This window comes from Zea mays, chromosome 9, assembly GCF_902167145.1.
Source record: "Zea mays cultivar B73 chromosome 9, Zm-B73-REFERENCE-NAM-5.0, whole genome shotgun sequence".
Lineage (NCBI taxonomy): Eukaryota > Viridiplantae > Streptophyta > Magnoliopsida > Poales > Poaceae > Zea > Zea mays.
The window spans coordinates 126,206,007-126,218,348 of NC_050104.1; the positions used below are offsets into that span (position 1 = coordinate 126,206,007).

The following is a 12,342-nucleotide window of genomic DNA, read 5'->3' on the forward strand; positions in this document are numbered from 1 at the left end:
TTAAGAGTGCCTTCCTCAATGGACCAATCAAGGAAGAGGTCTATGTTGAGCAACCTCCCGGCTTTGAAGACAGTGAGTACCCTAATCATGTCTATAGGCTCTCTAAGGCGCTTTATGGGCTCAAGCAAGCCCCAAGAGCATGGTATGAATGCCTCAGAGATTTCCTTATTGCAAATGGCTTCAAAGTCGGCAAGGCCGATCCTACTTTATTCACTAAAACTCTTGACAATGATTTGTTTGTATGCCAAATTTATGTTGATGATATCATATTTGGGTCTACTAATGAATCTACATGTGAAGAATTTAGTAGGATCATGACACAAAAATTCGAGATGTCTATGATGGGGGAGTTGAAGTATTTTCTAGGATTCCAAGTCAAGCAACTCCAAGAGGGCACCTTCATTTGCCAAACAAAGTATACACAAGACATTTTAACCAAGTTTGGAATGAAGGATGCCAAGCCCATCAAGACACCCATGGGAACCAATGGACATCTCGACCTCGACACGGGAGGTAAGTCCGTGGATCAAAAGGTATACCGGTCGATGATTGGTTCATTGCTTTATTTATGTGCATCTCGACCGGACATTATGCTTTCCGTTTGCATATGTGCAAGATTCCAATCCGACCCTAAGGAATCCCACCTTACGGCCGTAAAACGAATCTTGAGATATTTGGCTTATACACCTAAGTTTGGGCTTTGGTACCCTCGGGGATCCACATTTGATTTGATTGGTTATTCGGATGCCGATTGGGCGGGGTGTAAAATCAATAGGAAGAGCACATCGGGGACTTGCCAGTTCTTGGGAAGATCCTTGGTGTCTTGGGCTTCAAAGAAGCAAAATTCGGTCGCTCTTTCCACCGCCGAAGCCGAGTACATTGCCGCAGGTCATTGTTGCGCGCAATTGCTTTGGATGAGGCAAACCCTGCGGGACTACGGTTACAAATTAACCAAAGTCCCCTTGCTATGTGATAATGAGAGTGCAATCAAAATGGCTGACAATCCCGTCGAGCATAGCCGCACTAAGCACATAGCCATTCGGTATCATTTTCTTAGGGATCACCAACAAAAGGGAGATATCAAGATTTCTTATATTAACACTAAAGATCAATTAGCCGATATCTTTACCAAGCCACTTGATGAACAATCTTTTACCAAACTTAGGCATGAGCTCAATATTCTTGATTCTAGAAATTTCTTTTGCTAACTTGCACACATAGCTCATTTATATACCTTTGATCATATCTCTTTCATATGCTATGACTAATGTGTTTTTCAAGTGTATTTCAAACCAAGTCATAGGTGTATTGAAAGGAAATTGGAGTCTTTGGCGAAGACAAAGGCTTCCACTCCGTAACTCATCCTTCGCCATCACTCCAAGAAAAGGACCTTGTCTTTGGGGGAGAGAGTAAGAGCCCAAAGCAAAAGGACCGGACTTCGTCTTTGGTATAATCTTAACTCTTTTAATTATGACCAAAGGGGAAGATAGTACTTAATGGGCTCTAATGATTCCGTTTTTGGCGATTCATGCCAAAGGGGGAGAAAGTATGAGCCCAAAGCAAAAGGACCGCACCACCACCAATTTCAAAAACTTAATTTTTCAAAGAGTATTTTCAATTGGTATTCTATTATGTTCAAGAAGGGGGAGAAAGTAGTATTTCAGAAATGATATATCAAAACCCTCTTGAACACTAAGAGGTGGATCTAAATTTAGGGGGAGTTTTGTTAAGTCAAAAGAAAAGCATTTGAAACAGGGGGAGAAAATTTCAAATCTTGAAAATGCTTTGCAAACTCTTATTCATTTACCTTTGACTATTTGCAAAAGATCTTTGAAATAGATTTACAAAAGAATTTGCAAAAACAAAACATGTGGTGCAAAAGTGGTCCAAAATGTTAAAAATGTAAGAAACAATCCATGCATATCTTGTAAGTATTTATATTGGCTCAATTCCAAGCAACCTTTACACTTACATTATGCAAACTAGTTCAATTATGCACTTCTATATTTGCTTTGGTTTATGTTGGCATCAATCACCAAAAAGGGGGAGATTGAAAGGGAATTAGGCTTACACCTAGTTCCTATATAATTTTGGTGGTTGAATTGCCCAACACAAATCTTTGGACTAACTAGTTTGCCCAAGTGTATAGATTATACAGGTGTAAAAGGTTCACACTCAGCCAATAAAAAGACCAAAGTTTTGGATTCAACATAGGAGCAAAGGGGCAACCGAAGGCACCCTTGGTCTGGCGCACCGGACTGTCCGGTGTGCCACCGGACATGTCCGGTGCACCAGGGGGACTCAAACTCAAACTCGCCACCTTCGGGAATTTACAGAGGCGACTCGGCTATAATTCACCGGACTGTCCGGTGTACACCGGACAGTGTCCGGTGCGCCAAGGGAGGTCGGCCTCAGGAACTCGCCAGCTTCGGGAAACGCCAACGGCTAGTCCACTATAATTCACCGGACTGTCCGGTGTGCACCGGACTGTCCGGTGCGACTCCGAAGCAACGGCTACCTCCGCGCCAACGGCTCTCTGCGGTGCAATAAATGCGCACGCAGCGCGCGCAGATGTCAGGCGCGCCCATGCTGGCACACCGGACATCAAACAGTACCTGTCCGGTGTGCACCGGACACCCAGGCGGGCCCACAAGTCAGAAGCTCCAACGGTCAGAATCCAACGGCAGTGATGACGTGGCAGGGGGCACCGGACTGTCCGGTGTGCACCGGACTGTCCGGTGCGCCATCGAGCAGACAGCCTCCCAACGGCCACTTTTGGTGGTTGGGGCTATAAATACCCCAACCACCCCACCATTCATTGCATCCAAGTTTTCCACTTCCCAACTACTACAAGAGCTCTAGCATTCAATTCTAGACACACCAAAGAGATCAAATCCTCTCCAAATTCCACACAACGCCATAGTGACTAGAGAGAGTGATTTGCTTGTGTTCTTTCGAGCTCTTGCGCTTGGATTGCTTTCTACTTTCTTGATCCTTTCTTTGCAATCAAACTCACTTGTAATTGAGGCAAGAGACACCAAACTTGTGGTGGTCCTTGTAGGAACTTTGTGTTCCAAGTGATTGAGAAGAGAAAGCTCACTCGATCCGTGGATCGTTTGAGAGAGGGAAGGGTTGAAAGAGACCCGGCCTTTGTGGCCTCCTCAACGGGGAGTAGGTTTGCAAGAACCGAACCTCGGTAAAACAAATCTCCGTGTCTCACTTGCTTATTCGCTTGGGATTTGTTTTGCGCCCTCTCTTGCGGACTCATTTCTTATTACTAACGCTAACCCCGGCTTGTAGTTGTGTTTATATTTGTAAATTTCAGTTTCGCCCTATTCACCCCCCTCTAGGCGACTATCAGTCGGCGCCAATGTCGACTGAGAAACGCCACCTAGATCAAGTCGAATGCCTCAGTGTTAGGCAGCTCCTCTTCGACCACCTGTTCTTCTCCTATGGGGGGGTGTGAGACAGCAAGAGTGAGCTCACATACGTTCATAACTCAACAAGTCGTGGGGAATAATGTGGCATGAACTCACCAAAGGTGGGAGTTCATAAAGTGTAAGGCTGATCAATGAAATAAAGGTTGAGGCTGAGCATTGCTTTTATAAGTTGGTCAAAATTTTATTAGCAATTACTAAGTGTAAGTAAATACCAAACCTTAATAATAATAAAGAACAGTAATAGTAAAATAATCCCAAATGCGATGCAAATGTCAAATTAAATTTAAGTTCCATATTTAATCATGTGAGGGTCCGAGCCGCTCATGACCGTGAGCACGGCTAGTATACCAGTTTTACACTCTGCAGAGGTTGCGCATCTTTACCCACAAGTCATGTTACCCATCTGCCAAGAGATGGCCAATCCCATACACCTCTACCGAGGAGGCGAGGCAGGGTAACACTACGAGGCCTTTACAAAGTTCCACTAGCTTCAGAAATCCCGCTACAGTTTATAGGAAGCTCCAGTGCAGGGTTCTTGCCTGACCGCCATCGCAGCAAAATCAACCCAAGGACCTCCCTACACTGACCACTCCCCTACTGCCCTTGCCCCTTTCGGGTAAGGAAGACCTCCACTAGCTTTCCTAGTTAATCAGCCAAGGGCGTCCCATTATACCCTTGTGGTAGCACTGTTTTCCCGGGCGGTCGCTCCATGTTCCCATTAACATAATGATCTTAACATGAACAGTAATAATAAAAGAGAATAAAAGAGTAATTATGAATAAAGTATCTTCATACCCAAATCCACATAAAGCAATAGCAGGTACTACCCAAAAATATTTCAGTGGTAAACAAGGTATAAAGATAGCCAAAACTAGGGTAACCTATTGGGTCCCATCAAAGTTAACCTATGCAGATCATTATAATTAATGAGAACATGGCTGGGAAAAGTAAGTGATCAAGGGCACAACTTGCCTGGCACTTGAGATCCAGTTACCAGGGTGATCTTCAGGTGACTCGAAACCTTGCTGCTAGTCGTAGCAATACAAACAAACATGGTATAGATAAAATTATCATCACACCAAACATAATAACAAACTGAATGATAATGATCTACGCGTTGCTACGAGACTAACGCAACTGGAACGAGTCAAATCGAAGTTAAAACGAAGGAGATACGAATTTCCTAAGGTTTTATGTGCTTGGCATCAGATTAATTAAGAAATAAATTTTTAATGTGACTTTCATGTCAAAACAGAGACACTATGTGATAAACAACATTATTACAAAATTATAGGAATTGGAATGAATAAATTTAGACTAAGTATGCATTTTCTATGAATTTAGCAAGTCTCTAGCATTTATTTTCATATTAAATATTCAATTTCTAATTCATTTATACAGTTTAAATAGGCTCTGGATTGGGCCTCAATTATCAGATAAGACAAGGGCCACTGCGCAAAACTTTCTAGACTCAGCGCACAGCTACGGTGGACGGCGGGTTATTTTTAGTAATTCCCAGGGGCCCATACGCAATTGAGCCACGACGAAGAGGTATGTAAGAATTCCATCCATCGGATCACAGTTGAACGGCCTAGATCATAACCCCCTACATCCGAACAGGTACACGTTGACGCCCTTTGGATCAAAATCCCACGGACCAGATCTTACGTCCCCACATTAAATCTCGTCTGCAAACTTGGTGATCAATGGCCCAGGTTCACCCAGCGAACCGGTACGCTACCCATTTAATCCTGGCCGCAGATCCATTACTCAATGGTCCACGCGCGCCGCCCGCGAATCCTTTCACCCCGACGGACAAAGACAGCAGCGGCGAGCCTCCAGCGGTGGCGGCATCGCCGGAGAGTACCTGATTCGCACGCCGAGCCCTCAAACTCAGATTGGACACACTCTACACGAAGCTACGACTTCACCCAACCCGAGCGACCACCATATGGGTTCAATCGCCACGAGCCGATGCCAACCAGTCACCCATGGCGGCCCTACGACGTAGACGAAATCCGGTGAGCAATCCCCGGCTACCCGCCAACCCATCTGCCCTCCCCATCGGCGACATACGCTCCTACAGGTGTAATGGAATGGCTAGACTACTTACCGGAGATCGGGATGAGGTTGGAGAGCTTGGTCACGACGCGGTCGATGGCCTGCGCCCACGGTCGGCGAAATCCGCCCCGGCGAGGCTTCCCCTGCGCACACCGCTACACCAGCGAGCGACACTGCTACTCCCCGCCACCGAGCAGCGAGCTACTAACACCGAACGCACCCCAATTCCGTGCGCCCGCGATGGGTGGATCTCCGCTCCACGATTGACCCGGTTTCCTACGACGGCGGCGGTCGAAATGGTTGGAGCGTGGGAGAACTAGAGTGGGCTACGATCCCAGGGAAAGCGACAGTAGTTAAGCGCCTCGCGACCCCGGAATCCCCGGCTCGATCGCGAGCTTGCGCGGTCAAAGCGGAGCACCGGTGCGCGTGAGATCTCTGGAGGGGAAGTACCTGCCAGCCCGGGCCCATCCGCTAGTGAACCAGCGCATGGCGCGGCGTGGAGTACAGGCTGCCAGGTGGGACCGTGGTGTCGGCGCATGGTTGCTAACGGCTTCACACGGGGGAGAGCTGACGTGTATGGCCCACCTGGAAGTGTTAGCGGGAGAGCAGCGCGTAGGAACTGACGGGGTGGCCCCACGTGGCGGCGACAGACCCCATTTCCCACGGGCTGCGCGGAGGCAAGTGCTAATGGGCCGAAATGGAGAGTGGTGGCCCATCTGGCTTTTCTTTCTCTTTTTCTTTTATGTTTCTTTTTCCTTTTATTTTTAAATCCAAATTTGAATTCAAATGTTGTTGTGAAGTTCATGCTTAAGTGAATTGTTCATATTCAAGCACCAGTATAAAAAGGTGCATTTTATTTTTATTATTATTATTATTATATATCTTTTCCTTATATTTATATAGCATTTCTTTCATTCTCTTCTTGTATTATTCCCTTAGCTCATTTGTGAATTAGGATACATTTCAATTTGAACATTACTACTTATTAATTCTAAATGCACAACAAAAAAAACTCCAACATGATGCATATTCTTTTATTTTAGTATCATTTGTTTTAATTTAATCACTCTTAGTTATATGTGTGCTCTTTTTATGATGCAAATATGGCACATAAAATTGAGGATATCTCTCTATTGTTCTTTGTATACAACTTTGAGTATTACATTTACGTTCCACATTTACTTTGAGCATTTATGTTTTCCAGTGATTGTCATGATAGCTTAGGGTTGTTCTAGTCAGTGCCGGTCCTCATATTTTAGAGGCCCGGGACAAAACTTATATGAGAGACCCTTTATAATAATAATTATTACACTTAGATATAATGTGTATATATTATCAATAAATATTTATGTATATCTAACAAGGTATCTATATTAAATAAAAATTAATTAAAATATAGCCAAACATCTCGCATAAAAATGCCACATATATATGTGTCCAAATAACTCAAAAGAAGGTTACCTCGAACATTGATTAATAGATGCACGTTGTTAAATTAGTCGATCAGGTCTTTAGTTTCGTTTTCACCGTGTAGAGCAGGACGAAAGCATCACCGTACCGATGCTCGTGCGCGGGCTACCAAGAGGATAGGGCATGACCGGCTGTCTGTCTGCGACTATGTGAGAGATAGAAATGAAACGACAGACATCGTTGTCTCACTACACACTAAGAGCTTAGGCGGCTGGGCCTGAGACTACGAAGTCAAGATTAATGGGCTACAATGAATTATCCTTGCTTGTTGCTGCTGTATTGTTAACTTATGATTAGACCTTTAAAAAAATTCTATAGAGCCAATATATAGATCTATACACAATATGTTATATACTTGTATATATGTACTGGTTTTTAGTATCTAGGGTGAGGCTCGTTAATATGGGGCCCTGGTCGGGGGCACTGCTCGACCCCCGCCAGGGCCGACGCTGGTTCTAGTGTGATTAGCTTCTTGTGATCTAGCTAGATTGATTGGGTGAAGCTGGGTTTGATATTAGGGTTTAATCTTTTATAAGAAATTTAGAGAAGCCTAATTCACCCTCTACACTTGGGCGGCATCATGATCCTTTCATAGGTGACGATAATTAGCAAGAGTAGAACCAACTCAATTCACTCAACTAGTGTCATAAGATGCAAAAACTATATACGATGCACTAGAAGCTCTCTAATCTCATCCAAATGATAAACTATAAGATGCAAGTTAGTGGTGCATGTTTATATTGCCCTAAGAAGTCTTCTCATGTGTAAGTAGTGAAAAGATGCTAGCTAAAGTAGGGATCTACTTATCCCCCAAGTTAAACCCCACCATTTACCTTTTGTTGGGCTAGAATCGGAGGCATCGGGCATATCCGGTGCACCATCGGTTGTGGCACTGGACACATCTAGACACTGACGATTCATAGGTCCTCTAGCATGTATCCATCAAATTAATATTAGTTGTTGGCAGATTGAGGTGAACCATGAATCCGTAATGCTATGAGAAAGCTATGTCTGATGATGAGCAGAAGAATCGTTGGTTGGAAGCCATGAAGGATGAGATGAACTCCATGAGAAAAGCACCTTTGAGCTGGTGACCCGGATCTTCCATGAAAAATATATTTCTTTGAAAGCCACAACCGTGTGAGGTGTTTGTTCGGAAACACGAAGAAGAGGAATCACATTTCAGCTTTAATTTTTAAATTATTCTGCTTTTGTTTACATATGAATCAGAAATACACATCGACCATATTTACAATAGCTGTACCACTTAGTCCATAAAGATAAAAACATTGTAGAAATACAGTACAAATTAAACCCAAGCGACCCAAGCGAACCAACTGCATATTTATCACACATGCATGCAAGCTTCTCTCACTTGCTTAGCATCTAACAACAAATACATAAGGGCTATTTAAATTTTTACACTTCGTTTTGCTACCTTTCTCATTTTTACTCTTAGTCGTCATTCTGCTCTATAACACTAGAAGGGCAAAACTGAGAAAAAAACACGACTAAGGGTAAAAATGAGGACAATAGAAAAAGAGGGCACCATCTTAAAAAAACCCAATAAATAACATCCTCACCGCGGCCGGCCAACATAATCGATAGGGATGAAAACGAGTAGGGTATATCGTCGGTTACCGGATACGGATAGTGTAAATACCCGTTTTTCGAATACGGATTCAGGTGTTTTTATATTCGAGACAGATACGGGTAATACCCGAACAGTGCAACTTCGGATTCGGGCCGGATACGGAGCGATGACTACCCGGTAAATACCCGAATATTCGGGTCGGATACGGGTACCCGATGGGTACCCATTTTTTCTTTTTCTGCATAATATAGTTATAAAATCATAACTTTTATATATGACATTGGATGACGATAAAGATTATATGAAAATTGTAGAGCTCGAAGAGATCTATAACTTTGTAGTACATCATTTTTTGTTTAAACACATCTTTAGACCAAAATTATTGAAATAATGTCCAAATTTATATTAAATTAATAGACTTTATCATTTTTATGTGGGGGGCTTAAGGTTATCTCCATGTGAGTAAGTATTTAAGTTTCAACATAATCAGTACTTTAATTTATCATTTTCATATGAGAACTTTAGTTATCCTCGTATAAATGTTTATTAGTTTTTGTAACTTATTTACAATTTTTGAGTGAAATTAGAATATTTTATGAATTTTTAATATTGTGGTGTTGGTTCCACAATGTTCTTGTGATTAGTAACTTTGAACTGCATGATGTCAATTTTATCGGTTTTCTTTCTAACATTTGATCTATCATATATATGATTATGTATTGCTTAATTTATGTGTTTGTTGGATGGTTGGACAATTAATATCATCGGTACGAATTATCCGACAACTATCCGGTACTTACCTGAGTACTGAGTAGTATCTGTTATCTGTTTCTTACCCGACCGGATTATTACCTGGTCCCGTCCTGTGTCCGCCCCAAATCTTAACTACCCATATTTGGTCTTGTATCCGAGAGAAATACATTAGGGTAAGATACGGGATGACACTGTATTCGACTGTATCCGTCCCATTTTTATTCCTAATAATCGATGCTGATTAAATCATGTGGTGAGGATGGGCGGGAGGATGTCGGACTTGATGCCGAGCACCTTGGCGTTGGTGTCCGGGAAGGTTTCCGTCGTGGCCACGATCTTGCCGCCGCCGTCGTCGAGCACGCTGACCGGGTACGCCATGAGGTGGCCCGGGAGGTTGCCCTGGAACGCGTCGCTCGCGAACATGTCCCAGTGCTGCTTCGCCACCTGGTTCATCCGGCGCACGCAGGTCAGGCTCGACGGACGGAGGAGATCGCCGCCCAGTGCCGCCGCCGCCGCCTGCCCCAGGTGCTCCTTCCACAGGGAGACCCGGAAGCCATGGACCTGCCCCCTCGCCGCCCAGTGCCGCCGCCGCCGCCTGCCCCAGGTGTTCCTGATCGCCAGGTAGCCCGGCTGGTACGCGCCGATCGCGATCTCCGTGTCGCGGCCGCCGTCCATGGAGCGCTGGTTGATGTTCGCCGATCCCACGATGATGTACTCGTCATCCACTGCACGCAAACGACCACCAGTCTCAGACGGAAACCATTAGTAAGTATTATGGTCGTCAATAAATTACCTATCATGGTCTTGGCGTGGACGTAGATCATGAAGCGCCTCGCCCGCTGCGCCCTCTCGTAGTCGGTGTTGGGGTCCGGGTGCTCCGGCGGCACGTACTCGCCGGGGCATGGCGCCTCGCGGTTGCCGAGGCAGAAGAAAGTGAGGTAGTCCCTGGGGTCGGCCTGGAGTCCCTTGGCGCGAATGGCCATGAGGACGTCCTTGTACATCATCTCCATGGTGCGGCGCTGCCAGTCCAGGATGGCCTGCACGGAGCCGCTCTCCGGCACGCCCTCCGGCCACAGGGGCACCACCACGTACACGGCGAACCGCTCACCGGCCTCGATCTTGCTGACGATCTTGAGCGACAGCTCCCTAGGGATGAGGTGCAGCGCGTTGATGTCCTCCACCGACACGCCGTCGTTCTGCCGCCACGCGTAGGAGCTCCCCAGGAAGTACTGGTTCTCGATGTACACGAAGTCCCGCGCCCGCCGGATGGCGTGGATGTACGCGTCCTGGATGCTGCGCTCCATCACGTGGTCCTTGCCGGTCACCAGCCCGAGCGCCGCGGCCTCCCGGGGCGCGTCCGCGGAGGGCTCGGGGAACCCCGCCGCCGCGCCGCCGTCGATGGACCGGAACACCTGCACGTTCCACGACTCGGCGTCGCCCCGCGGGGCCGCCTCGCGCTCCGCCCACTCCTTGTTCAGCGCCACCAGGAGGTTGTCGCCCTTGCCCTGCTTCCTCCACCTCTGCTCGAAGTTCTCCAGCACGTCCCACGCCGCCGGGCCCTCGACGCGGCAGTGGATGTCGTGCCACGGCTCCCTCGGCCCGCCCTTGCTGATGGACGCGCCGGGGAAGTTGGGCTGGTGGAAGTCCCTGTTGTGCGTGGTGCCCAGCGTGCGGAACAGCGGGTGGTCCTGCGTGTCGTACCTCCCGTCGCACATGTCGATGCCGCCGAGGAAGCCCACGAGGCCCGGCGGCGACCACGGCGCCGGCCTGCCGCCGCCGTCGACGATCACCGTCTTCTGGTGGTGCGTGAACATGGTGTCCGTCTCGATATCCTGCACGTAGCTCCGGTCCTTGTCGGGGTTCCGCGGGCACAGCACGCACTGCACGCGCGTGCCACGGAAGAAGGCCGCCGTGTCCTGGTCGCCTGTGGCCATCAGCCCGTCGCGCCTGATGGGGCCGAGCCCCACCGACGTGCGGTCGTCCCACACCAGCATCAGCACCGTGACGCCCTCGTTTGCCTTCCGGATGAGCAGCTCGCCAAGGTTCTCGGACGCCGCCGCCGCCTGCTTCCGTGGGTCGCGCACCAGCACGACGTCGGTGTTCACGGACCACCCGGCGATGTACACCATCCTGCGGGCCCTGTTGATCGCGTCGAACACGTCCACCCAGCACCGGCGCGGCTCGTAGAACCTGCCCCCCGCGAGCCGGATGCGCGGCGAGAAGTCGGCGGCGACATGCGCGTCCTCGTACAGCCGCACCCGGCAGCCGCGCCGCTGCTTGAAGAAGGTGTGGGGCACGCCGTCGTACGCCGCGCTGCCGACCCCGGCGCCCCAGCCGGCGGTCGGGTCCGCGGCGACGTCGGTGAACTGGAGCTGGACGTGTATCTGGTCACCACCTTCCAGCGGCTGGCGCTTCTCGTCGCGGATGGGGAGCCACAGGTTCACCTTGTTGCCGGCGACGACGCTATCCGTGGGCAGGTAGGCGCGGCCGATGAGCGTGGCGCCGATGGCGTTGTCGGCCTTGACGGTGAAGATGATGTCGCTGGCGTCGTGCGCGCAGTAGATGCGGAAGGACTCGTCCCACTTGGGGGAGTTGACGGGGGGCACCATGCGCGTCCGCCCCACGCGAGCCTTGTCGATGTCCACCGTCGCGTATAACTTGCCGTCCGTGCCGAGGCCGACGGCATTCTCCAGCTGCCGCTGCGCCCAAAACGCATACGGCTCATGTACGTGCGCTACGGCAAGGATGGCAGGTGTAGTAGACTAGTTCAAAAGATCGAGGATGGGAGGAAACCTGGCATCTGCAGAAGGCCACCTTCCTGATCCATGAGAACATCTTCTTCATCACCAAAGCCTGATTGCAGACAAGTTCAAAAGATTTGGAGAATTCTTGTGAACTTTGTGAATTTTCTTGTAGTATATGATGGATATATATGCATCAAGTTAAAGGGAATTCTTGATACACGCCCTGGTGCCCGTGCACAAGGGAGGTACTACGTGGTCGTGGTGTCGCCCTATGAATGGC

General features: G+C 48.1%; 1 protein-coding gene across 1 annotated transcript in view; it reads right to left on the minus strand.

Moving 5' to 3' along the window:
• Positions 1-9,514: 9,514 nt before the first annotated feature.
• The window catches only part of LOC118473389 (phospholipase D alpha 1-like), a 4,230-nt gene continuing 1,402 nt past the window's right edge, over positions 9,515-12,342 (minus strand). The window contains exons 2-4 of the mRNA XM_035962650.1: positions 12,112-12,171; positions 10,112-12,017; positions 9,515-10,043 (exon numbers count right to left, since the gene is read on the minus strand). Coding sequence (XP_035818543.1) covers positions 9,565-10,043; positions 10,112-12,017; positions 12,112-12,171 — 2,445 coding nt within the window. The 3' untranslated portion in view covers positions 9,515-9,564. The remainder of the gene's footprint in view (positions 10,044-10,111; positions 12,018-12,111; positions 12,172-12,342) is intronic.